This window comes from Salmo salar, chromosome 08 (genome assembly GCF_965601325.2).
Source record: "Salmo salar chromosome 08, fSalSal1, whole genome shotgun sequence".
Classification (NCBI taxonomy): domain Eukaryota; kingdom Metazoa; phylum Chordata; class Actinopteri; order Salmoniformes; family Salmonidae; genus Salmo; species Salmo salar.
The window spans coordinates 27,235,795-27,262,401 of NC_138298.1; the positions used below are offsets into that span (position 1 = coordinate 27,235,795).

Sequence of the window (26,607 nt, forward strand, 5' to 3'; positions counted from 1 at the left end):
ACCACCAGGAAAGGAAACTGCAGGGCAAATCGTTTCACAATTTGAAATGGTACATATGTGCGATAACTGACAAAATTCATTGTGACAGGTTGCACGAGTAAACAAGTCGCAAAAGACTAGTTCCCTGACCGGGAATCGAACCCAGGCCGCGGCGGTGAGAGCGCCGAATCCTAACCACTAGACCACCAGGGAAGGATACTGCAGTGCAAATCGGTTCACAATTTGAAATGGTACAGACAGTTGAAGTCAGAAGTTTACAAACACTTAGGTTGGAGTCATTAAGACTCGTTTGTCAACCACTCCACACATGTCTTGTTAACAAAGTATAGTTTTGGCAAGTCGTTTAGGACTTCTACTGTGTGCATGACACAAGTAATTTTTCCAACAATTGTTTACAGACAGATTATTTCTGTCTGTAAACTGCTTGACATCATGGGAAAATCAAAAGAAATCAGCCAAGTGCAAATCAATCCCAGAACAACAGCAAAGGACCTTGTGAAGATGCTGGAGGAAACAGGTACAAAAGTATCTCTATCCACAGTAAACCAGTCCTATATCGACATAACCTGAAAGGGCGCTCAGCAAGGAAGAAGCTACTGCTCCAAAACCGCCATAAAAAAGCCAGACTACAGTTTGGGGAGAAAGATCGTAGTTTTTGGAGAAATGTCCTCTGGTCTGATGAAACAAAAATACAACTGTTTGGCCATAATGACCATTGTTATGTTTGGAGGAAATAGGGGGAAGCTTGCAAGTCGGTTAGGACTTCTACTTTGTGCATGACACAAGTCATTTTTCCAACAATTGTTTACAGACAGATTATTTCTGTCTGTAAACTGCTTGACATCATGGGAAAATCAAAAGAAATCAGCCAAGTGCAAATCGATCCCAGAACAACAGCAAAGGACCTTGTGAAGATGCTGGAGGAAACAGGTACAAAAGTATCTCTATCCACAGTAAACCAGTCCTATATCGACATAACCTGAAAGGGCGCTCAGCAAGGAAGAAGCTACTGCTCCAAAACCGCCATAAAAAAGCCAGACTACAGTTTGGGGAGAAAGATCGTAGTTTTTGGAGAAATGTCCTCTGGTCTGATGAAACAAAAATACAACTGTTTGGCCATAATGACCATTGTTATGTTTGGAGGAAATAGGGGGAAGCTTGCAAGTCGGTTAGGACTTCTACTTTGTGCATGACACAAGTCATTTTTCCAACAATTGTTTACAGACAGATTATTTCTGTCTGTAAACTGCTTGACATCATGGGAAAATCAAAAGAAATCAGCCAAGTGCAAATCGATCCCAGAACAACAGCAAAGGACCTTGTGAAGATGCTGGAGGAAACAGGTACAAAAGTATCTCTATCCACAGTAAACCAGTCCTATATCGACATAACCTGAAAGGGCGCTCAGCAAGGAAGAAGCTACTGCTCCAAAACCGCCATAAAAAAGCCAGACTACAGTTTGGGGAGAAAGATCGTAGTTTTTGGAGAAATGTCCTCTGGTCTGATGAAACAAAAATACAACTGTTTGGCCATAATGACCATTGTTATGTTTGGAGGAAATAGGGGGAAGCTTGCATGCCGAAGAACACCATACCAACCGTGAAGCACGGGGGTGGCAGCATGATGTTGTGGGGGTGCTTTGCTGCAGGAGGGACTGGTGCACCACTCGACCACACCAGGGAAGGACACTGCAGGGCAAATTGGTTCGCAATTTGAAGTGGTACAGATGTGCGATAACCTACTAAATTCATTATGACAGGTTGCACAAGTAAACAAAGAGCAAAGACTAGTTCCCTGACCGGGAATCGAACCCGGGCCGCGGCGGTGAGAGCGCCAAATCCTAACCACTAGACCACCAGGGAAGGATACTGCAGTGCAAATCGGTTCACAATTTGAAATGGTACATATGTGCGATAACATAAAAAAATCATTGTGACAGGTTGCACAAGTAAACAAGTCGCAAAAGACTAGTTCCCTGACCGGGAATAGAACCCCGGCTGCGAGAGCGCCCAAACCTAACCACTAGACCACCAGGAAAGGATACTGCAGGGCAAATCGTTTCACAATTTGAAATGGTACATATGTGTGATAACTGACAAAATTCATTGTGACAGGTTGCACGAGTAAACAAGTCGCAAAAGACTAGTTCCCTGACCGGGAATCGAACCCAGGCCGCGGCGGTGAGAGCGCCGAATCCTAACCACTAGACCACCAGGGAAGGATACTGCAGTGCAAATCGGTTCACAATTTGAAATGGTACAGACAGTTGAAGTCAGAAGTTTACAAACACTTAGGTTGGAGTCATTAAGACTCGTTTGTCAACCACTCCACACATGTCTTGTTAACAAAGTATAGTTTTGGCAAGTCGTTTAGGACTTCTACTGTGTGCATGACACAAGTAATTTTTCCAACAATTGTTTACAGACAGATTATTTCTGTCTGTAAACTGCTTGACATCATGGGAAAATCAAAAGAAATCAGCCAAGTGCAAATCAATCCCAGAACAACAGCAAAGGACCTTGTGAAGATGCTGGAGGAAACAGGTACAAAAGTATCTCTATCCACAGTAAACCAGTCCTATATCGACATAACCTGAAAGGGCGCTCAGCAAGGAAGAAGCTACTGCTCCAAAACCGCCATAAAAAAGCCAGACTACAGTTTGGGGAGAAAGATCGTAGTTTTTGGAGAAATGTCCTCTGGTCTGATGAAACAAAAATAGAACTGTTTGGCCATAATGACCATTGTTATGTTTGGAGGAAATAGGGGGAAGCTTGCAAGTCGGTTAGGACTTCTACTGTGTGCATGACACAAGTCATTTTTCCAACAATTGCTTACAGACAGATTATTTCTGTCTGTAAACTGCTTGACATCATGGGAAAATCAAAAGAAATCAGCCAAGTGCAAATCAATCCCAGAACAACAGCAAAGGACCTTGTGAAGATGCTGGAGGAAACAGGTACAAAAGTATCTCTATCCACAGTAAACCAGTCCTATATCGACATAACCTGAAAGGGCGCTCAGCAAGGAAGAAGCTACTGCTCCAAAACCGCCATAAAAAAGCCAGACTATAGTTTGGGGAGAAAGATCGTAGTTTTTGGAGAAATGTCCTCTGGTCTGATGAAACAAAAATACAACTGTTTGGCCATAATGACCATTGTTATGTTTGGAGGAAATAGGGGGAAGCTTGCAAGTCGGTTAGGACTTCTACTTTGTGCATGACACAAGTCATTTTTCCAACAATTGTTTACAGACAGATTATTTCTGTCTGTAAACTGCTTGACATCATGGGAAAATCAAAAGAAATCAGCCAAGTGCAAATCAATCCCAGAACAACAGCAAAGGACCTTGTGAAGATGCTGGAGGAAACAGGTGCAAAAGTATCTCTATCCACAGTAAACCAGTCCTATATCGACATAACCTGAAAGGGCGCTCAGCAAGGAAGAAGCTACTGCTCCAAAACCGCCATAAAAAAGCCAGACTATAGTTTGGGGAGAAAGATCGTAGTTTTTGGAGAAATGTCCTCTGGTCTGATGAAACAAAAATAGAACTGTTTGGCCATAATGACCATTGTTATGTTTGGAGGAAATAGGGGGAAGCTTGCATGCCGAAGAACACCATACCAACCGTGAAGCACGGGGGTGGCAGCATGATGTTGTGGGGGTGCTTTGCTGCAGGAGGGACTGGTGCACCACTCGACCACACCAGGGAAGGACAGTGCAGGGCAAATTGGTTCGCAATTTGAAGTGGTACAGATGTGCGATAACCTACTAAATTCATTATGACAGGTTGCACAAGTAAACAAAGAGGAAAGACTAGTTCCCTGACCGGGAATCGAACCCGGGCCGCGGCGGTGAGAGCGCCGAATCCTAACCACTAGACCACCAGGGAAGGATACTTCAGTGCAAATCGGTTCACAATTTGAAATGGTACAGACAGTTGAAGTCAGAAGTTTACAAACACTTAGGTTGGAGTCATTAAGACTCGTTTGTCAACCACTCCACACATGTCTTGTTAACAAAGTATAGTTTTGGCAAGTCGTTTAGGACTTCTACTGTGTGCATGACACAAGTAATTTTTCCAACAATTGTTTACAGACAGATTATTTCTGTCTGTAAACTGCTTGACATCATGGGAAAATCAAAAGAAATCAGCCAAGTGCAAATCAATCCCAGAACAACAGCAAAGGACCTTGTGAAGATGCTGGAGGAAACAGGTACAAAAGTATCTCTATCCACAGTAAACCAGTCCTATATCGACATAACCTGAAAGGGCGCTCAGCAAGGAAGAAGCTACTGCTCCAAAACCGCCATAAAAAAGCCAGACTATAGTTTGGGGAGAAAGATCGTAGTTTTTGGAGAAATGTCCTCTGGTCTGATGAAACAAAAATAGAACTGTTTGGCCATAATGACCATTGTTATGTTTGGAGGAAATAGGGGGAAGCTTGCATGCCGAAGAACACCATACCAACCGTGAAGCACGGGGGTGGCAGCATGATGTTGTGGGGGTGCTTTGCTGCAGGAGGGACTGGTGCACCACTCGACCACACCAGGGAAGGACACTGCAGGGCAAATTGGTTCGCAATTTGAAGTGGTACAGATGTGCGATAACCTACTAAATTCATTATGACAGGTTGCACAAGTAAACAAAGAGGAAAGACTAGTTCCCTGACCGGGAATCGAACCCGGACCGCGGCGGTGAGAGCGCCGAATGCTAACCACTAGACCACCAGGGAAGGATACTGCAGCGCAAATCGGTTCACAATTTGAAATGGTACAGACAGTTGAAGTCAGAAGTTTACAAACACTTAGGTTGGAGTCATTAAGACTCGTTTGTCAACCACTCCACACATGTCTTGTTAACAAAGTATAGTTTTGGCAAGTCGTTTAGGACTTCTACTGTGTGCATGACACAAGTAATTTTTCCAACAATTGTTTACAGACAGATTATTTCTGTCTGTAAACTGCTTGACATCATGGGAAAATCAAAAGAAATCAGCCAAGTGCAAATCAATCCCAGAACAACAGCAAAGGACCTTGTGAAGATGCTGGAGGAAACAGGTACAAAAGTATCTCTATCCACAGTAAACCAGTCCTATATCGACATAACCTGAAAGGGCGCTCAGCAAGGAAGAAGCTACTGCTCCAAAACCGCCATAAAAAAGCCAGACTACAGTTTGGGGAGAAAGATCGTAGTTTTTGGAGAAATGTCATCTGGTCTGATGAAACAAAAATAGAACTGTTTGGCCATAATGACCATTGTTATGTTTGGAGGAAATAGGGGGAAGCTTGCAAGTCGGTTAGGACTTCTACTGTGTGCATGACACAAGTCATTTTTCCAACAATTGTTTACAGACAGATTATTTCTGTCTGTAAACTGCTTGACATCATGGGAAAATCAAAAGAAATCAGCCAAGTGCAAATCAATCCCAGAACAACAGCAAAGGACCTTGTGAAGATGCTGGAGGAAACAGGTACAAAAGTATCTCTATCCACAGTAAACCAGTCCTATATCGACATAACCTGAAAGGGCGCTCAGCAAGGAAGAAGCTACTGCTCCAAAACCGCCATAAAAAAGCCAGACTACAGTTTGGGGAGAAAGATCGAAGTTTTTGGAGAAATGTCCTCTGGTCTGATGAAACAAAAATAGAACTGTTTGGCCATAATGACCATTGTTATGTTTGGAGGAAATAGGGGGAAGCTTGCATGGCGAAGAACACCATACCAACCGTGAAGCACGGGGGTGGCAGCATGATGTTGTGGGGGTGCTTTGCTGCAGGAGGGACTGGTGCACCACTCGACCACACCAGGGAAGGACACTGCAGGGCAAATTGGTTTGCAATTTGAAGTGGTACAGATGTGCGATAACCTACTAAATTCATTATGACAGGTTGCACAAGTAAACAAAGAGCAAAGACTAGTTCCCTGACCGGGAATCGAACCCGGGCCGCGGCGGTGAGAGCGCCGAATCCTAACCACTAGACCACCAGGGAAGGATACTGCAGTGCAAATCGGTTCACAATTTGAAATGGTACATATGTGCGATAACATAAAAAAATCATTGTGACAGGTTGCACAAGTAAACAAGTCGCAAAAGACTAGTTCCCTGACCGGGAATAGAACCCCGGCTGCGAGAGCGCCCAAACCTAACCACTAGACCACCAGGAAAGGATACTGCAGGGCAAATCGTTTCACAATTTGAAATGGTACATATGTGCGATAACTGACAAAATTCATTGTGACAGGTTGCACGAGTAAACAAGTCGCAGAAGACTAGTTCCCTGACCGGGAATCGAACCCGGGCCGCGGCGGTGAGAGCGCCGAATCCTAACCACTAGACCACCAGGGAAGGATACTGCAGAGCAAATCGGTTCACAATTTGAAATGGTACAGACAGTTGAAGTCAGAAGTTTACAAACACTTAGGTTGGAGTCATTAAGACTCGTTTGTCAACCACTCCACACATGTCTTGTTAACAAAGTATAGTTTTGGCAAGTCGTTTAGGACTTCTACTGTGTGCATGACACAAGTAATTTTTCCAACAATTGTTTACAGACAGATTATTTCTGTCTGTAAACTGCTTGACATCATGGGAAAATCAAAAGAAATCAGCCAAGTGCAAATCAATCCCAGAACAACAGCAAAGGACCTTGTGAAGATGCTGGAGGAAACAGGTACAAAAGTATCTCTATCCACAGTAAACCAGTCCTATATCGACATAACCTGAAAGGGCGCTCAGCAAGGAAGAAGCTACTGCTCCAAAACCGCCATAAAAAAGCCAGACTATAGTTTGGGGAGAAAGATCGTAGTTTTTGGAGAAATGTCCTCTGGTCTGATGAAACAAAAATAGAACTGTTTGGCCATAATGACCATTGTTATGTTTGGAGGAAATAGGGGGAAGCTTGCATGCCGAAGAACACCATACCAACCGTGAAGCACGGGGGTGGCAGCATGATGTTGTGGGGGTGCTTTGCTGCAGGAGGGACTGGTGCACCACTCGACCACACCAGGGAAGGACACTGCAGGGCAAATTGGTTCGCAATTTGAAGTGGTACAGATGTGCGATAACCTACTAAATTCATTATGACAGGTTGCACAAGTAAACAAAGAGCAAAGACTAGTTCCCTGACCGGGAATCGAACCCGGGCCGCGGCGGTGAGAGCGCCGAATCCTAACCACTAGACCACCAGGGAAGGATACTGCAGTGCAAATCGGTTCACAATTTGAAATGGTACATATGTGCGATAACATAAAAAAATCATTGTGACAGGTTGCACAAGTAAACAAGTCGCAAAAGACTAGTTCCCTGACCGGGAATAGAACCCCGGCTGCGAGAGCGCCCAAACCTAACCACTAGACCACCAGGAAAGGATATTGCAGGGCAAATCGTTTCACAATTTGAAATGGTACATATGTGCGATAACTGACAAAATTCATTGTGACAGGTTGCACGAGTAAACAAGTCGCAAGAGACTAGTTCCCTGACCGGGAATCGAACCCGGGCCGCGGCGGTGAGAGCGCCGAATCCTAACCACTATACCACCAGGGAAGGATACTGCAGTGCAAATCGGTTCACAATTTGAAATGGTACAGACAGTTGAAGTCAGAAGTTTACAAACACTTAGGTTGGAGTCATTAAGACTCGTTTGTCAACCACTCCACACATGTCTTGTTAACAAAGTATAGTTTTGGCAAGTCGTTTAGGACTTCTACTGTGTGCATGACACAAGTAATTTTTCCAACAATTGTTTACAGACAGATTATTTCTGTCTGTAAACTGCTTGACATCATGGGAAAATCAAAAGAAATCAGCCAAGTGCAAATCAATCCCAGAACAACAGCAAAGGACCTTGTGAAGATGCTGGAGGAAACAGGTACAAAAGTATCTCTATCCACAGTAAACCAGTCCTATATCGACATAACCTGAAAGGGCGCTCAGCAAGGAAGAAGCTACTGCTCCAAAACCACCATAAAAAAGCCAGACTACAGTTTGGGGAGAAAGATCGGAGTTTTTGGAGAAATGTCCTCTGGTCTGATGAAACAAAAATAGAACTGTTTGGCCATAATGACCATTGTTATGTTTGGAGGAAATAGGGGGAAGCTTGCAAGTCGGTTAGGACTTCTACTGTGTGCATGACACAAGTCATTTTTCCAACAATTGTTTACAGACAGATTATTTCTGTCTGTAAACTGCTTGACATCATGGGAAAATCAAAAGAAATCAGCCAAGTGCAAATCAATCCCAGAACAACAGCAAAGGACCTTGTGAAGATGCTGGAGGAAACAGGTACAAAAGTATCTCTATCCACAGTAAACCAGTCCTATATCGACATAACCTGAAAGGGCGCTCAGCAAGGAAGAAGCTACTGCTCCAAAACCGCCATAAAAAAGCCAGACTACAGTTTGGGGAGAAAGATCGTAGTTTTTGGAGAAATGTCCTCTGGTCTGATGAAACAAAAATAGAACTGTTTGGCCATAATGACCATTGTTATGTTTGGAGGAAATAGGGGGAAGCTTACATGCCGAAGAACACCATACCAACCGTGAAGCACGGGGGTGGCAGCATGATGTTGTGGGGGTGCTTTGCTGCAGGAGGGACTGGTGCACCACTCGACCACACCAGGGAAGGACACTGCAGGGCAAATTGGTTCGCAATTTGAAGTGGTACAGATGTGCGATAACCTACTAAATTCATTATGACAGGTTGCACAAGTAAACAAACAGCAAAGACTAGTTCCCTGACCGGGAATCGAAACCGGGCCGCGGCGGTGAGAGCGCCAAATCCTAACCACTAGACCACCAGGGAAGGATACTGCAGTGCAAATCGGTTCACCATTTGAAATGGTACATATGTGCGATAACATAAAAAAATCATTGTGACAGGTTGCACAAGTAAACAAGTCGCAAAAGACTAGTTCCCTGACCGGGAATAGAACCCCGGCTGCGAGAGCGCCCAAACCTAACCACTAGACCACCAGGAAAGGATACTGCAGGGCAAATCGTTTCACAATTTGAAATGGTACATATGTGCGATAACTGACAAAATTCATTGTGACAGGTTGCACGAGTAAACAAGTCGCAAAAGACTGGTTCCCTGAGCGGGAATCAAACCCGGGCCGCGGCGGTGAGAGCGCCGAATCCTAACCACTAGACCACCAGGGAAGGATACTGCAGTGCAAATCGGTTCACAATTTGAAATGGTACAGACAGTTGAAGTCAGAAGTTTACAAACACTTAGGTTGGAGTCATTAAGACTCGTTTGTCAACCACTCCACACATGTCTTGTTAACAAAGTATAGTTTTGGCAAGTCGTTTAGGACTTCTACTGTGTGCATGACACAAGTAATTTTTCCAACAATTGTTTACAGACAGATTATTTCTGTCTGTAAACTGCTTGACATCATGGGAAAATCAAAAGAAATCAGCCAAGTGCAAATCAATCCCAGAACAACAGCAAAGGACCTTGTGAAGATGCTGGAGGAAACAGGTACAAAAGTATCTCTATCCACAGTAAACCAGTCCTATATCGACATAACCTGAAAGGGCGCTCAGCAAGGAAGAAGCTACTGCTCCAAAACCGCCATAAAAAAGCCAGACTACAGTTTGGGGAGAAAGATCGTAGTTTTTGGAGAAATGTCCTCTGGTCTGATGAAACAAAAATAGAACTGTTTGGCCATAATGACCATTGTTATGTTTGGAGGAAATAGGGGGAAGCTTGCAAGTCGGTTAGGACTTCTACTTTGTGCATGACACAAGTCATTTTTCCAACAATTGTTTACAGACAGATTATTTCTGTCTGTAAACTGCTTGACATCATGGGAAAATCAAAAGAAATCAGCCAAGTGCAAATCGATCCCAGAACAACAGCAAAGGACCTTGTGAAGATGCTGGAGGAAACAGGTACAAAAGTATCTCTATCCACAGTAAACCAGTCCTATATCGACATAACCTGAAAGGGCGCTCAGCAAGGAAGAAGCTACTGCTCCAAAACCGCCATAAAAAAGCCAGACTACAGTTTGGGGAGAAAGATCGTAGTTTTTGGAGAAATGTCCTCTGGTCTGATGAAACAAAAATAGAACTGTTTGGCCATAATGACCATTGTTATGTTTGGAGGAAATAGGGGGAAGCTTGCATGCCGAATAACACCATACCAACCGTGAAGCACGGGGGTGGCAGCATGATGTTGTGGGGGTGCTTTGCTGCAGGAGGGACTGGTGCACCACTCGACCACACCAGGGAAGGACACTGCAGGGCAAATTGGTTCGCAATTTGAAGTGGTACAGATGTGCGATAACCTACTAAATTCATTATGACAGGTTGCACAAGTAAACAAAGAGCAAAGACTAGTTCCCTGACCCGGAATCGAACCCGGGCCGCGGCGGTGAGAGCGCCGAATCCTAACCACTAGACCACCAGGGAAGGATACTGCAGTGCAAATCGGTTCACAATTTGAAATGGTACAGACAGTTGAAGTCAGAAGTTTACAAACACTTAGGTTGGAGTCATTAAGACTCGTTTGTCAACCACTCCACACATGTCTTGTTAACAAAGTATAGTTTTGGCAAGTCGGTTAGGACTTCTACTTTGTGCATGACAAAAGTCATTTTTCCAACAATTGTTTACAGACCATTGTTATGTTTGGAGGAAATAGGGGGAAGCTTGCACGCCGAAGAACACCATAACAACCGTGAAGCACGGGGGTGGCAGCATGATGTTGTGGGGGTGCTATGCTGCAGGAGGGATGGTGCACCACTTGAACACCAGGGAAGGACACTGCAGTGCAAATCGGTTCACAATTTGAAATGGTACATATGTGCGATAACTGACAAAATTCATTGTGACAGGTTGCACGAGTAAACAAGTCGCAAAAGACTAGTTCCCTGACCGGGAATCAAACCCCGGCCGCGGCGGTGAGAGCGCCGAATCCTAACCACTAGACCAGCAGAAAACGATACTGCAGGGCAAATCGTTTCACAATTTGAAATGGTACATATGTGCGATAACTGACAAAATTCATTGTGACAGGTTGCACGAGTAAACAAGTCGCAAAAGTCTAGTTCCCTGACCGGGAATCGAACCCGGGCCGCGGCGGTGAGAGCGCCGAATCCTAACCACTAGACCACCAGGGAAGGATACTGCAGTGCAAATCGGTTCACAATTTGAAATGGTACAGACAGTTGAAGTCAGAAATTTAGAAACACTTAGGTTGGAGTCATTAAGACTCGTTTGTCAACCACTCCACACATTTCTTGTTAACCAAGTATAGTTTTGGCAAGTCGGTTAGGACTTCTACTTTGTGCATGACACAAGTCATTTTTCCAACAATTGTTTACAGACAGATTATTTCACTTATATTTCACTATATCACAAATCCAGTGGGGTCAGAAGTTTACAAACACTAAGTTGGCTGTGCCTTTAAACAGCTTGGAAAATTCCCGAAAATTATGTCATGGCTTTAGAATCTTCTGATAGGCTAATTGACATCATTTGAGTCAATTGGAGGTGTACCTGTAGATGTATTTCAAGGCCTACCTTCAAACTCAGTGCCTCTTTGCTTGACATCATGGGAAAATCAAAAGAAATCAGCCAAGTGCAAATCAATCCCAGAACAACAGCAAAGGACCTTGTGAAGATGCTGGAGGAAACAGGTACAAAAGTATCTGTATCCACAGTAAAACGAGTCCTATATCGACATAACCTGAAAGGGCGCTCAGCAAGGAAGAAGCTACTGCTCCAAAACCGCCATAAAAAAGCCAGACTACAGTTTGGGGAGAAGGATCATAGTTTTTGGAGAAATGTCCTCTGGTCTGATGAAACAAAAATAGAACTGTTTGGCCATAATGACCATTGTTATGTTTGGAGGAAATAGGGGGAGGCTCTCAAGCCGAAGAACACCATACCAACCGTGAAGCACGGGGGTGGCAGCATCATGTTGTGGGGGTGCTATGCTGCAGGAGGGATGGTGCACCACTTGAACACCAGGGAAGGACACTGCAGGGCAAATCGGTTCGCAACTTAAAGTGGTACAGATGTGCGATAACCTACTAAATTCATTATGACAGGTTGCACAAGTAAACAAGGAGCGAAGAGTAGATCCCTGACCTGGAATCGAACCCGGGCCGCGACGGTGAAAGACCCAAATACTAACCACTAGACCACCAGGGAAGGATACTGCAGTGCAAATCGGTTCACAATTTGAAATGGTACAGACAGTTGAAGTCAGAAATTTACAAAGACTTAGGTTGGAGTCATTAACACTCGTTTGTCAACCACTCCACACATTTCTTGTTAACCAAGTATAGTTTTTGCAAGTCGGTTAGGACTTCTACTTTGTGCATGACACAAGTCATTTTTCCAACAATTGTTTACAGACAGATTATTTCTGTCTGTAAACTGCTTGACATCATGGGAAAATCAAAAGAAATCAGCCAAGTGCAAATCAATCCCAGAACAACAGCAAAGGACCTTGTGAAGATGCTGGAGGAAACAGGTACAAAGTATCTCTATCCACAGTAAACCAGTCCTATATCGACATAACCTGAAAGGGCACTCAGCAAGGAAGAAGCTACTGCTCCAAAACCGCCATAAAAAAGCCAGACTACAGTTTGGGGCGAAAGATCGTAGTTTTTGGAGAAATGTCCTCTGGTCTGATTAAACAAAAATATAACTGTTTGGCCATAATGACCATTGTTATGTTTGGAGGAAATAGGGGGAAGCTTGCACGCCGAAGAACACCACACCAACCGTGAAGCACGGGGGTGGCAGCATGATGTTGTGGTGGTGCTTTGCTGCAGGAGGGACTGGTGCACCACTTGAAAACCAGGGAAGGACAGTGCAGGGCAAATCGGTTCGCAATTTGAAGTGGTACAGATGTGCGATAACCTACTAAATTCATTATGACAGGTTGCACAAGTAAACAAAGAGCAAAGACTAGTTCCCTGACCGGGAATTGAACCCGGGCCACGCGGTGAGAGCGCCGAATCCTAACCACTAGACCACCAGGGAAGGATACTGCAGTGCAAATCGGTTCACAATTTGAAATGGTACATATGTGCGATAACATAAAAAAATCATTGTGACAGGTTGCACAAGTAAACAAGTCGCAAAAGACTAGTTCCCTGACCGGGAATAGAACCCCGGCTGCGAGAGCGCCGAATCCTAACCACTAGACCACCAGGAAAGGATACTGCAGGGCAAATCGTTTCACAATTTGAAATGGTACATATGTGCGATAACTGACAAAATTCATTGTGACAGGTTGCACGAGTAAACAAGTCGCAAAAGACTAGTTCCCTGACCCGGAATCGAACCCCGGTGGTGAGAGCGCCGAATCCTAACCACTAGACCACCAGGGAAGGATACTGCAGTGCAAATCGGTTCACAATTTGAAATGGTACAGACAGTTGAAGTCAGAAGTTTACAAACACTTAGGTTGGAGTCATTAAGACTCGTTTGTCAACCAATCCACACATGTCTTGTTAACAAAGTATAGTTTTGGCAAGTCGTTTAGGACTTCTACTGTGTGCATGACACAAGTCATTTTTCCAACAATTGTTTACAGACAGATTATTTCTGTCTGTAAACTGCTTGACATCATGGGAAAATCAAAAGAAATCAGCCAAGTGCAAATCAATCCCAGAACAACAGCAAAGGACCTTGTGAAGATGCTGGAGGAAACAGGTACAAAAGTATCTCTATCCACAGTAAACCAGTCCTATATCGACATAACCTGAAAGAGCGCTCAGCAAGGAAGAAGCTACTGCTCCAAAACCGCCATAAAAAAGCCAGACTACAGTTTGGCGAGAAAGATCGTAGTTTTTGGAGAAATGTCCTCTGGTCTGATGAAACAAAAATAGAACTGTTTGGCCATAATGACCATTGTTATGTTTGGAGGAAATAGGGGGAAGCTTGCACGCCGAAGAACACCATACCAACCGTGAAGCACGGGGGTGGCAGCATGATGTTGTGGTGGTGCTTTGCTGTAGGAGGGACTGATGCACCACTAGACCACCAGGGAAGGATACTGCAGTGCAAATTGGTTCACAATTTGAAATGGTACATATGTGAAATAACATAAAAAAATCATTGTGACAGGTTGCACAAGTAAACAAGTCGCAAAAGACTAGTTCCCTGACCGGGAATAGAACCCCGGCTGCGAGAGCGCCGAATCCTAACCACTAGACCACCAGGAAAGGATACTGCAGGGCAAATCGTTTCACAATTTGAAATGGTACATATGTGCGATAACTGACAAAATTCATTGTGACAGGTTGCACGAGTAAACAAGTCGCAAAAGACTAGTTCCCTGACCGGAAATCGAACCCGGGCCGCGGCGGTGAGAGCGCCGAATCCTAACCACTAGACCACCAGGGAAGGATACTGCAGTGCAAATCGGCTCACAATTTGAAATGGTACAGACAGTTGAAGTCAGAAGTTTACAAACACTTAGGTTGGAGTCATTAAGACTCGTTTGTCAACCACTCCACACATGTCTTGTTAACAAAGTATAGTTTTGGCAAGTCGTTTAGGACTTCTACTGTGTGCATGACACAAGTCATTTTTCCAACAATTGTTTACAGACAGATTATTTCTGTCTGTAAACTGCTTGACATCATGGGAAAATCAAAAGAAATCAGCCAAGTGCAAATCAATCCCAGAACAACAGCAAAGGACCTTGTGAAGATGCTGGAGGAAACAGGTACAAAAGTATCTCTATCCACAGTAAACCAGTCCTATATCGACATAACCTGAAAGGGCGCTCAGCAAGGAAGAAGCTACTGCTCCAAAACCGCCATAAAAAAGCCAGACTACAGTTTGGCGAGAAAGATCGTAGTTTTTGGAGAAATGTCCTCTGGTCTGATGAAACAAAAATAGAACTGTTTGGCCATAATGACCATTGTTATGTTTGGAGGAAATAGGGGGAAGCTTGCACAACCGAAGAACACCATACCAACCGTGAAGCACAGGGGTGGCAGCATGATGTTGTGGGGGTGCTTTGCTGCAGGAGGGACTGGTGCACCACTCGAACACCAGGGAAGGACACTGCAGGGCAAATTGGTTCGCAATTTGAAGTGGTACAGATGTGCGATAACCTACTAAATTCATTATGACAGGTTGAAGTGGTACAGATGTGCGATAACCTACTAAATTCATTATGACAGGTTGCACAAGTAAACAAAGAGCAAAGACAAGTTCCCTGACCGGGAATAGAACCCCGGCTGCGAGAGCGCCGAATCTTAACCACTAGACCACCAGGAAAGGATACTGCAGGGCAAATCGTTTCACAATTTGAAATGGTACATATGTGCGATAACTGACAAAATTCATTGTGACAGGTTGCACGAGTAAACAAGTCGCAAAAGACTAGTTCCCTGACCGGGAATCGAACCGGGGCCGCAGCGGCTAGAGCACCGAAGCCTAACAACTAGACCACCAGGGAAGGATACTGGAGTCCAAATCGGTTCACAATTTGAAATGGTACAGACAGTTGAAGTCAGAAGTTTACAAACACTTAGGTTGGAGTCATTAAGACTCGTTTGTCAACCACTCCACACATGTCTTGTTAACAAAGTATAGTTTTGGCAAATCGGTTAGGACTTCTACTTTGTGCATGACACAAGTCATTTTTCCAACAATTGTTTACAGACAGATTATTTCTGTCTGTAAACTGCTTGACATCATGGGAAAATCAAAAGAAATCAGCCAAGTGCAAATCAATCCCAGAACAACAGCAAAGGACCTTGTGAAGATGCTGGAGGAAACAGGTACAAAAGTATCTCTATCCACAGTAAACCAGTCCTATATCGACATAACCTGAAAGGGCGCTCAGCAAGGAAGAAGCTGCTGCTCCAAAACCGCCATAAAAAAGCCAGACTACAGTTTGGTGAGAAAGATCGTAGTTTTTGGAGAAATGTCCTCTGGTCTGATGAAACAAAAATAGAACTGTTTGGCCATAATGACCATTGTTATGTTTGGAGGAAATAGGGGGAAGCTTGCACGCCGAAGAACACCATACCAACCGTGAAGCACAGGGGTGGCAGCATGATGTTGTGGGGGTGCTTTGCTGCCGGAGGGACTGGTGCACCACTAGACCACCAGGGAAGGATACTGCAGTGCAAATTGGTTCACAATTTGAAATGGTACATATGTGAAATAACATAAAAAAATCATTGTGACAGGTTGCACAAGTAAACAAGTCGCAAAAGACTAGTTCCCTGACCGGGAATAGAACCCCGGCTGCGAGAGCGCCGAATCCTAACCACTAGACCACCAGGAAAGGATACTGCAGGGCAAATCGTTTCACAATTTGAAATGGTACATATGTGCGATAACTGACAAAATTCATTGTGACAGGTTGCACGAGTAAACAAGTCGCAAAAGACTAGTTCCCTGACCGGAAATCGAACCCGGGCCGCGGCGGTGAGAGCGCCGAATCCTAACCACTAGACCACCAGGGAAGGATACTGCAGTGCAAATCGGCTCACAATTTGAAATGGTACAGACAGTTGAAGTCAGAAGTTTACAAACACTTAGGTTGGAGTCATTAAGACTCGTTTGTCAACCACTCCACACATGTCTTGTTAACAAAGTATAGTTTTGGCAAGTCGTTTAGGACTTCTACTGTGTGCATGACACAAGTCATTTTTCCAACAATTGTTTACAGACAGATTATTTCTGTCTGTAAACTGCTTGACATCATGGGAAAATCAAAAGAAATCAGCCAAGTGCAAATCAATCCCAGAACAACAGCAAAGGACCTTGTGAAGATGCTGGAGGAAACAGGTACAAAAGTATCTCTATCCACAGTAAACCAGTCCTATATCGACATAACCTGAAAGGGCGCTCAGCAAGGAAGAAGCTACTGCTCCAAAACCGCCATAAAAAAGCCAGACTACAGTTTGGGGAGAAAAATCGTAGTTTTTGGAGAAATGTCCTCTGGTCTGATGAAACAAAAATAGAACTGTTTGGCCATAATGACCATTGTTATGTTTGGAGGAAATAGGGGGAAGCTTGCACGCCGAAGAACACAATACCAACAGTGAAGGACGGGGGTGGCAGCATGATGTTGTGGGGGTGCTTTGCTGCAGGAGGGACTGGTGCACCACTCGAACACCAGGGAAGGACACTGCAGGGCAAATCGGTTCGCAATTTGAAGTGGTACAGATGTGCGATAACCTACTAAATTCATTATGACAGGTTGCACAAGTAAACAAAGAGCAAAGACAAGTTCCCTGACCGGGAATAGAACCCCGGCTGCGAGAGCGCCGAATCCTAACCACTAGACCACCAGGAAAGGATACTGCAGAGCAAATCGTTTCACAATTTGAAATGGTACATATGTGCGATAACTGACAAAATTCATTGTGACAGGTTGCACGAGTAACAAGTCGCATAAGACTAGTTCCATTACTGGGAATCGAACCCGGACCGCGGCAGTGAGAGCGCCGAATCCTAACCACTAGACCACCAGGGAAGAATACTGCAGTGCAAATCGGTTCACAATTTGAAATGGTACAGACAGTTGAAGTCAGAAGTTTACAAACACTTAGGTTGGAGTCATTAAGACTCGTTTGTCAACCACTCCACACATGTCTTGTTAACAAAGTATAGTTTTGGCAAGTCGGTTAGGACTTCTACTGTGTGCATGACACAAGTCATTTTTCCAACAATTGTTTACCGACAGATTATTTCTGTCTGTAAACTGCTTGACATCATGGGAAAATCAAAAGAAATCAGCCAAGTGCAAATCAATCCCAGAACAACAGCAAAGGACCTTGTGAAGATGCTGGAGGAAACAGGTACAAAAGTATCTCTATCCACAGTAAAACGAGTCCTATATCGACATAACCTGAAAGGGCGCTCAGCAAGGAAGAAGCTACTGCTCCAAAACCGCCATAAAAAAGCCAGACTACAGTTTGGAGAGAAAGATCGTAGTTTTTGGAGAAATGTCCTCTGGTCTGATGAAACAAAAATAGAACTGTTTGGCCATAATGACCATTGCTATGTTTGGAGGAAATAGGGGGAGGCTTGCAAGCCGAAGAACACCATACCAACCGTGAAGCACGGGGGTGGCAGCATGATGTTGTGGGGGAGCTTTGCTGCAGGAGGGACTGGTGCACCACTGGAACACCAGGGAAGGACACTGCAGGGCAAATCAGTTCGCAATTTGAAGTGGTACAGATGTGCAATAACCTACTAAATTCATTATGACGGGTTGCACAAGTAAACAAGGAGCGAAGACTAGATCCCTGACCTGGAATCAAACCCGGGCCGCGACGGTGAAAGACCCAAATCCTAACCACTAGACCACCAGGGAAGGATACTGCAGTGCAAATCGGTTCACATTTTGAAATGGTACAGACAGTTGAAGTCAGAAATTTACAAACACTTAGGTTGGAGTCATTAACACTTGTTTGTCAACCACTCCACACATTTCTTGTTAACAAAGTATAGTTTTGGCAAGTCGGTTAGGACTTCTACTTTGTGCATGACACAAGTCATTTTTCCAACAATTGTTTACAGACAGATTATTTCACTCATAATTCACTATATCACAAATCCAGTGGGGTCAGAAGTTTACAAACACTAAGTTGGCTGTGCCTTTAAACAGCTTGGAAAATTCCCGAAAATGATGTCATGGCTTTAGAATCTTCTGATAGGCTAATTGACATCATTTGAGTCAATTGGAGGTGTACATGTTGATGTATTTCAAGGCCTACCTTCAAACTCAGTGCCTCTTTGCTTGACATCATGGGAAAATCAAAAGAAATCAGCCAAGTGCAAATCAATCCCAGAACAACAGCAAAGGACCTTGTGAAGATGCTGGAGGAAACAGGTACAAAAGTATCTCTATCCACAGTAAAACGAGTCCTATATCGACATAACCTGAAAGGGCGCTCAGCAAGGAAGAAGCTACTGCTCCAAAACCGCCATAAAAAAGCCAGACTACAGTTTGGGGAGAAAGATCGTAGTTTTTGGAGAAATGTCCTCTGGTCTGATGAAACAAAAATAGAACTGTTTGGCCATAATGACCATTGTTATGTTTGGAGGAAATAGGGGGAGGCTTGCAAGCCGAAGAACACCATACCAACCGTGAAGCACGGGGGTGGCAGCATCATGTTGTGGGGGTGCTTTGCTGCAGGAGGGACTTATGCACCACTAGACCACCAGGGAAGGATCCTGCTGGGCAAATCGGTTCACAATTTGAAATGGTACATATGTGCGATAACAAACTAAATTCATTGTGACTGGTTGCACAAGTAAACAAGGCGCAAAAGACTAGTTTCCTAATCAGGAATAAAACCCTGGCTGCGGTGTTGAGAGCGACAAAGCCTAACCACTAGACCACCAGGGAAGGATAAAGTTCACGAATCGGTTCACAATTTGTTTGTTACTGTATGTTTAATAACCTGCAAAAATCATTTTCAAAGCTAGATGGAACCTATGGGCCCCATCCCAAAAACAAGCCCTAGCCCTTTTTTTACATTTATTTATTATTTCACCTTTATTTAACCAGGTAGACTAGTTGACAACAGGTTCTCATTTACAACTGCGACCTGGCCAAGATAAAGCAAAGCAGTGTGACACAGACAACAACACAGAGTTACACATTGAGTAAACAATAAACAAGCCAATAACACAATAAACAGGTCAATGACACAGTAGAAAAAAAAGAAAGTCTATATACAGTGTGTGCAAAAGGCATGAGGATGTAGGCAATAAATAGGCCATAGGAGCGAATAATTACAATTTAGCAGATTAACACTGGAGTGATAAATGAGCATATGATGATGTGCAAGTAGAAATACTGGTGTGCAAAAGGGCAGAAAAGTAAATAAAATATAAACAGTATGGGGATGAGGTAGGTAGATTGGGTGGGCAATTTACAGATGGACTATGTACAGCTGCAGCGATCGGTTAGCAGCTCAGGTAGCTGAAGTTTAAAGTTGGTGAGGAAAATAAAAGTCTCCAACTTCAGCGATTTTTGCAATTTGTTCCAGTCACTGGCAGCAGAGAACTGGAAGAAAAGGCGGCCAAATGAGGTGTTGGCTTTGGGGACGATCAGTGAGATATACCTGCTGGAACGTGTGCTATGGGTGGGTGTTGTTATCGTGACCAGTGAACTGAGATAAGGCGGAGCTTTACCTAGCATAGACTTATAGATGACCTGGAGCCAGTGGGTCTGGCGACGAATATGTAGCGAGGGCCAGCAGACTAGAGCTGTGGTGGGTGGTATATGGTGATTTGGTAACAAAACAGATGGCATTGTGATAGACTGCATCCAATTTGCTGAGTAGGGTAATGGAAGCTATTTTGTAGATGACATCGCCGAAGTCGAGGATCGGTAGGATAGTCAGTTTTACTAGGGTAAGTTTGGCGGCGTGAGTGAAGGAGGCTTTGTTACGAAATAGAAAGCTGATTCTAGATTTGATTTTGTATTGGAGATGTTTAATATGAGTCTGGAAGGAGAGTTTACAGTTTAACCAGACACCTAGGTATTTATAGTTGTCCACATATTCTAGGTCGGAACCGTCCAGGGTGGTGATGCTAGTCGGGCGGGCAGGTGCGGCAGTGAACGGTTGAAAAGCATGCATTTGGTTTTACTAGTGTTTAAGAGCAGTTGGAGGCCACGGAAGGAGTGTTGCATGGCATTGAAGCTCTTTTGGAGGTTTGTTAGCACAGTGTCCAAGGAAGGCCCAGAGGTATACAGAATGGTGTTGTCTGCGTAGAGGTGGATCAGGGAATCGCCTGCAGCAAGAGCGACATCATTGATATATACAGAGAAAAGACTCAGCCCGAGAATTGAACCCTGTGGTACCCCCATAGAAACTGCCAGAGGGCCAGACAACATGCCCTTACTCCATAGCCAACACTTTTGAGTAGATCTTAAAGGATAGTTCTGGCACTAGGGGTTGTTTTAAATCAGTATTATTCCAAATTTTTCAGGGGGGACCGACACATTTCTGCTGCTAGAATTTCTTGGGACCCCAACTTTTTCCCCAATAATTTATTGCAGCCCCATCCCACCCCACTGGGGTCACGACCCCAACTTTGAATGCCACTGTTTCAAATGATAGATATGGTGCTATGGGTTGTTTCTGGACTGGCTGGGCATATTGACTAGTACAAACAAAGTATTGCTATAGGGCACAAAAGTACTGCTATTTTATGAGTCATCAATATCATCATTGATATGCAGTACTCACTCTTTGAAGAAGCATTATCAATATCGAGATTAGTTTACATTAGTAAGTAATTCTTTATCCTTTGTATATCTAACGCAAAGAACACTGGTAATAATGCCAGCAGCCAAACGAGTTCTACACATTGAACATGTGGGTTTAATTCAAATTGCAAATAGTTAGGTTTCCATAAAAACAAACAGAGCACCCCACGTGGGGCTCAAACACAACCCTGAGATTGAGATTCTCATGATCTATCGACTGAGCTAACCAGGGTATTGCCTGAGCACCTTTAAATTTAAAATCAATTCATATTGGGGATCTTCATAAAATAGAAAAAAACACAAAAATATTGCTCGTTTTTTTTTACTTTACTATATGTAAGGCTTGATAGAATGTTCCTGGTGGAATGGGAGTGTAAATCCTGCAATAGGTAATAGGGGACGCACGTGCGCATTGGAGTATTGTGGTAGAGCAATTAAACTGATCCATCACAAGTTCCATTGATAGATGTTACCACAAATGTAGTAGACAAAAGTATTTTGTATCTACATAATTTTTGTAGCTCATATATAACCATTGTCAGTTGTTTTTGTCAGCTATTTGCAACCAGTCTCTTTTTATTGCAATAGTAGGCTCTCTGGAACTAATGTCAGCTACTATAGCTAGCTACAGCTTTGACATCTGACCGCCGGCCTGCTGCTAGCTAGATACTGTTGCTATCAACCACGTTAACTCTACAATTTCGCAATAAAGTACCAAGGCTTGATATGGCACCAACTACATTGCAATACACAGTACATATATTAGATCTATTTTCAGCTTCATACCGTGAAAGTAAAGAGGCCAACTTCGAGGTTTAAAAGACATTCAGCAGTTGAACACGAGGCTTTGAGCGGGAGTTCACACATGGAGCGAAGTAGAAGAACAATCCACTTTCAATTTTGGGGTGCAGCCAGTTCATACTACCTAATGTGGCAAATAGAGGGGTTCTCTGTCTGATCAAATCAGTGCAATCAGTCAGCCTATATTTCAGAACAGGAAATAAAATCAAAAACAAACAACTCTTCATTCGATTCTTTATTTGTATTAATCATTCGTATTCCAGCAATTGTTTTTGGTGTATGTACATATTTTTTTTAATGCATCACTTATTATTCACTTTACACCCAGCACCCTTCCCAACCTCTTCACCAAGAATGAGGTAAAACACCTCTCATGTTCCCCTCAAATGAACAACTGGACAACGATGAAGGGATGCTGTGTGAAGACTGTACACATCAAAAGACACTTGAGGTTGTAGTAGAGGATGAACAACTGGGTCATCTGAATGGGGAAAGGGGACATAGGGAAGGGGTGGCAAACCCTCCCCCTGAAAGGCTGGGGGTGCAGGCATTTTTCCAGCCCTGCTATACCACACCTGATTCCGCTAATCAAGGTTCCCCGATGAGCAGAATGTTAGTAGATTGAGATGGGTTGGGCCTAGACCAGCATTTCCCAAACTCGAGACCCCAAGGGGTGCACGTTTTGGTTTTCGCCCTAGCACCAGCTAACACAGTCCAATAAGCCACAAATAATTAATCTTCAGTTTACATCGCAATTAGCTTAATCAGCTGTGTTTACGAGGGATGGCCCCAGAGGACTGGAGTTGCCCTATGGAGTGATCGATAGAGAAGCAGAATTAAATTCAGGATGAGTCGTCAGGCAACGGTAAAGCAGTGCTGGAACAAAAGCCTCCACATGCAGTAGGTCTCCAGGAGGAGGGATGGCCACCCTTAGCGGCTTGGTATAATAGTACATTATATTATACAGTCAGAAAAAGTCTACCTTCAAATTCCTTTTCACAATGAAAATACACTTAGTATACAGACCTTCGGTACACCGTTGAGAAAAGAAAAGTACCATCTCTTGTCAACTCAACCGTAAGAAAGAGTTGACAAAAGAATGACAGACACTAACAACGCTTATGTACAAAATGAGAAAGAGCTGAATATACCATTTGATCAAGACAACTGTTAACACTTTATTATTGTCATTTAAAAAAAAAAGTTAACTAGCAGACAATTTAAAAGAAAGAATGAACAGAAAAGTGGATCATGATATTAATGGGGTAAAAGCGACCAAGTGTGCTGTTTAGTAACAGAATCATACCTCAAAACACGTTGATGTACAAACAGTACACATTAAAACGCATGTCATGTATAAAGGCATGCATACGTTATATGCATGAGCTCACACACACACTCCCACACACACACAACATCCTTATAAATAGGTCCTTCATAGACCCAACTCTGAGACCGGACAGGCGTGGTGGCCGGTGATGCACAGGGTCTCCATAAGGAACAAGACCAAAGACACTGTTTACCAGCAGGAGGTAGATGCGTTCTAACGACATTCTACACAAGAATGTCATTACACTGCCCTCCCAATCAGTTGCATTGAAGCCCATCCAGCCAATGAAATGGAGGCAGACATTTGTATATCTTTTACAGTGTGGATATGCTACGGATGTTGCTTGTATAATAGTGAGGTATTTATAGTTTTTAGTCTGATCATTAATGCAATGGTAAAACTCAGTTCTTCTTCACAGGCTATTATGTTCCTTCTCGGACTCCCTCCTCACCCACCAACACACCACAACCTGTCCAATCTTTAAGTTCTTGGTTCCTGGTGTCTTCTCACCTGGTTTCAAACACTGGCGGCTCATATCATGGCTAATTTCTCAAGTGCGTCTTCCCAGTGAATCTCAAATGCTCGTCTCCTTTATAAAAGTAAGCAGCACTCGTTTTATTGACATGTCCCCCTTTCCATACATACAACGGGTACATACAGTACAAACAGCAAGACATCGGTTCAGAATCAACAACTATCTGAATTGTAAAAAGGAAGGGAAAGAAATCATATCCAGTACCCATCAAGGTTGTTTTATGGATAGTACCATATATATCTTCTGGGCTAACTGCCATCGTATCGTAACATACAACATCCACGACTTCAAATCATTCAGAGTATAAAACAATTTGTTGAAATATATGTAAAGAGGTATGACGCATGGAATGATGTTACATGAAGATAATAATGACAATGCATTCATAATACAAATATAAGTGGAGTGTCATTATAAAAATAAATGGGTGATTGGTTTGTTTGTCACATTGAGTTTTGAATGTATTTTCAGTAGAGTGGACACTAGGTGGGGTCTGACTACACATACAAACAGTCACAACGGGCACAAGCCACTTGATAATCAAATTCAAGCAGGTGGTTACTATAGGCACATCTGTCTCTCTCCCCTTTCTCTCCCCCTCCCCTTCTCTCTCTCTCTGCTAAAGTAGTACCATTTCTAAGTTAATTTACCCTACTCCTATTTAATACTAGCTACATTCTCTTGCCATCTTCTCTCTCTTGTTCGCTCGCTCTATTCTCTTCCTCCTTTCTTAATTAAGGCTCTTCCCCATCCCTTTCACATCTCTCAATCTCCCTCCCTTTCACATCTCTCAATCTTTGTCCTTTCTCTCCCGCAGTCTCTTGATCTCTTCTATTCTTTTCTCTCTCTCTCTCTCTCTTTTAGTAGTGTAAATTAGTTAGTAAATAACTTAGTACCGCTTCAACTCTTTGTAATTTATTTAGCTAGTACCTAACTATACCAGTGTAGTCATCCTTTTGACCACAGTCAAATCTAAACAAAGCCTGAGCCTATTTCTCTCTCTTGTTCCCTCTCTCCTGTGCCATCACTCAAACAAACACCGAACACTCAGCTGTGTGATTTCTCAAACCTCTAGGACCCTCCAATCAATCAGCATCTTCAGAAAATCTTCCAAAATGTAATTGGAACTTTCCCCTCTACACCAAACCGCCACCCCATTTAAGTGCTGGTAGAGTCCGAATTAATTAATCGTCCTGTCTCCTCCTCCTATCATTGCTCCTCTTCCTCGGTGATGCCCTGTGCTTTCAGTTCATCCAGGACGTTGTCTAGGTGGCTAGGGTCGGGGTAGCCGTGACCCGTGAGGTTGGAGCCGAATTCTGTCTTGTGGTGCACCTCGTTCCAGATGACCGTGTCCGACTCGCCTGTGGTACTGGACGTGCCCACCGAGAAGACCAGGCGCCGGTCCCACGCGGTCAGCAGGAGTCTGAGTACCTGGGGGAGAGTGAGAGAGGAGACATGGAGGGAGAGGAGGTGGAGGGAGAGAGGGAGAGGATGTGGAGGGAGAGGAGGTGGAGGGAGAGAGGGAGAGGACGTGGAGGGAGAGAGGGAGAGGACGTGGAGGGAGAGGACGTGGAGGGAGAGAGGGAGAGGACGTGGAGGGAGAGGACGTGGAGGGAGAGGAGGTGGAGGGAGAGGACGTGGAGGGAGAGGAGGTGGAGGGATAGGATGTGGAGGGAGAGAGGGTGGAGGGAGAGAAGGTGGAGGGAGAGAAGGTGGAGGGAGAGAAGGTGGAGGGAGAGAAGGTGGAGGGAGAGAAGGTGGAGGGATAGGAGGTGGAGGGAGAGAGGGAGAGGATGTGGAGGGAGAGAGGGAGAGGATGTGGAGGGAGAGAAGGTGGAGGGAGAGGACATGGAGGAAGAGAAGGTGGAGGGAGAGGACGTGGAAGGAGAGGAGGTGGAGGGAGAGAGGAAGAGGACGTGGAGGGAGAGGACGTGGAGGGAGAGGAGGTGGAGGGAGAAAGGGAGAAAGGGAGAGGAGGTGAGAAAGAAGGAGGTGAGATGGTTAGAGATGGATCCATAGGATAAAGGATAAAGATTGGGCTAAAATCCAGAAAGCTATCCCTTTGAGTTGTACTTGGCAACATTATCTGCTACAATGGAATATGTCAAAGCGTAGGTTCTTACCTTGCGTCCCTTTTCGCTGTCTGGGAGGTAGCAGTGGCGCGGGAACCCTCTGGCTGTAAAGGGCTTGCCTGGGTTGGGGTGCTCTGGGCCCTGGATGCCAGGCAGGACGTTGTAGATGACGCGGATGGTCTTGCAGTCGGGGTGGCCGGGCAGCGAGTGGGGGATGACGTGGTACTCCATCTTCCCGGGCGGCTGGTTGCCCGTCTTCACGCCGTAGATGGTTTTGCAGGTAGGGCACTGCAGGCTGCCATCTTTGTTGCCGTTGTTGTACATGGCCACCAGACACTGGAGGTGGTACTGGTGCCCACACTGGGCCAGGCGACCTATGAAGTCACCACCCTTGTAGCCTGACGGCCCCCCGAGGGCCTCCATACAGATGGTACAGTCCTGAGGAGAGGAGATAGGAGAGGAGGAGAGGAGTAAGTACTTAGCTATCCAAGATAGGAAAAGCACCCACACAGCTGAGTCAGCCTGTTGCAGGTGAGTGGGAATCATTCAATAAAATTCTTGAAAGCGCTGACGAAGGCTAACTGGCCAATAGGTAATGTTAATAAATGAAACTGTTACAGGCCAGAGCAGTGTGCAGGTCTTTCTTT

The 26,607-nt window shown here is 44.3% G+C and overlaps 1 protein-coding gene and 16 non-coding genes across 19 annotated transcripts in view; all 17 read right to left on the reverse strand.

Moving 5' to 3' along the window:
• Window positions 1–120: 120 nt before the first annotated feature.
• On the reverse strand, window positions 121–192 carry trnae-cuc (transfer RNA glutamic acid (anticodon CUC)). The gene has a single exon. It is a non-coding gene; the product is annotated as a tRNA-Glu (tRNA).
• Window positions 193–1,790: 1,598 nt separating this feature from the next.
• Window positions 1,791–1,862, reverse strand: trnae-cuc (transfer RNA glutamic acid (anticodon CUC)). Its single transcript has one exon. It is a non-coding gene; the product is annotated as a tRNA-Glu (tRNA).
• Window positions 1,863–2,146: 284 nt separating this feature from the next.
• On the reverse strand, window positions 2,147–2,218 carry trnae-cuc (transfer RNA glutamic acid (anticodon CUC)). The gene has a single exon. It is a non-coding gene; the product is annotated as a tRNA-Glu (tRNA).
• Window positions 2,219–3,816: 1,598 nt separating this feature from the next.
• Window positions 3,817–3,888, reverse strand: trnae-cuc (transfer RNA glutamic acid (anticodon CUC)). Its single transcript has one exon. It is a non-coding gene; the product is annotated as a tRNA-Glu (tRNA).
• Window positions 3,889–4,660: 772 nt separating this feature from the next.
• On the reverse strand, window positions 4,661–4,732 carry trnae-cuc (transfer RNA glutamic acid (anticodon CUC)). The gene has a single exon. It is a non-coding gene; the product is annotated as a tRNA-Glu (tRNA).
• A 1,185-nt stretch (window positions 4,733–5,917) lies between these two features.
• Window positions 5,918–5,989, reverse strand: trnae-cuc (transfer RNA glutamic acid (anticodon CUC)). The gene has a single exon. It is a non-coding gene; the product is annotated as a tRNA-Glu (tRNA).
• Window positions 5,990–6,273: 284 nt separating this feature from the next.
• On the reverse strand, window positions 6,274–6,345 carry trnae-cuc (transfer RNA glutamic acid (anticodon CUC)). The gene has a single exon. It is a non-coding gene; the product is annotated as a tRNA-Glu (tRNA).
• A 772-nt stretch (window positions 6,346–7,117) lies between these two features.
• trnae-cuc (transfer RNA glutamic acid (anticodon CUC)) lies at window positions 7,118–7,189 on the reverse strand. The gene has a single exon. It is a non-coding gene; the product is annotated as a tRNA-Glu (tRNA).
• A 284-nt stretch (window positions 7,190–7,473) lies between these two features.
• trnae-cuc (transfer RNA glutamic acid (anticodon CUC)) lies at window positions 7,474–7,545 on the reverse strand. Its single transcript has one exon. It is a non-coding gene; the product is annotated as a tRNA-Glu (tRNA).
• A 1,185-nt stretch (window positions 7,546–8,730) lies between these two features.
• On the reverse strand, window positions 8,731–8,802 carry trnae-cuc (transfer RNA glutamic acid (anticodon CUC)). The gene has a single exon. It is a non-coding gene; the product is annotated as a tRNA-Glu (tRNA).
• A 284-nt stretch (window positions 8,803–9,086) lies between these two features.
• Window positions 9,087–9,158, reverse strand: trnae-cuc (transfer RNA glutamic acid (anticodon CUC)). Its single transcript has one exon. It is a non-coding gene; the product is annotated as a tRNA-Glu (tRNA).
• A 1,185-nt stretch (window positions 9,159–10,343) lies between these two features.
• trnae-cuc (transfer RNA glutamic acid (anticodon CUC)) lies at window positions 10,344–10,415 on the reverse strand. Its single transcript has one exon. It is a non-coding gene; the product is annotated as a tRNA-Glu (tRNA).
• A 638-nt stretch (window positions 10,416–11,053) lies between these two features.
• trnae-cuc (transfer RNA glutamic acid (anticodon CUC)) lies at window positions 11,054–11,125 on the reverse strand. The gene has a single exon. It is a non-coding gene; the product is annotated as a tRNA-Glu (tRNA).
• A 1,805-nt stretch (window positions 11,126–12,930) lies between these two features.
• On the reverse strand, window positions 12,931–13,001 carry trnae-cuc (transfer RNA glutamic acid (anticodon CUC)). The gene has a single exon. It is a non-coding gene; the product is annotated as a tRNA-Glu (tRNA).
• A 1,296-nt stretch (window positions 13,002–14,297) lies between these two features.
• trnae-cuc (transfer RNA glutamic acid (anticodon CUC)) lies at window positions 14,298–14,369 on the reverse strand. The gene has a single exon. It is a non-coding gene; the product is annotated as a tRNA-Glu (tRNA).
• Window positions 14,370–16,381: 2,012 nt separating this feature from the next.
• trnae-cuc (transfer RNA glutamic acid (anticodon CUC)) lies at window positions 16,382–16,453 on the reverse strand. Its single transcript has one exon. It is a non-coding gene; the product is annotated as a tRNA-Glu (tRNA).
• Window positions 16,454–22,245: 5,792 nt separating this feature from the next.
• LOC106610472 (E3 ubiquitin-protein ligase DTX4) overlaps window positions 22,246–26,607 on the reverse strand; it is a 30,685-nt gene continuing 26,323 nt past the window's right edge. For all 3 annotated transcript variants that reach the window (XM_045722954.2, XM_082978521.1, XM_045722956.2), the window contains 2 exons: window positions 26,012–26,398; window positions 22,246–25,319 (listed from right to left, as the gene is read on the reverse strand). In XM_045722954.2, the coding sequence (XP_045578910.2) occupies window positions 25,098–25,319; window positions 26,012–26,398 (609 nt within the window). In that variant the 3' untranslated portion in view covers window positions 22,246–25,097. The remainder of the gene's footprint in view (window positions 25,320–26,011; window positions 26,399–26,607) is intronic.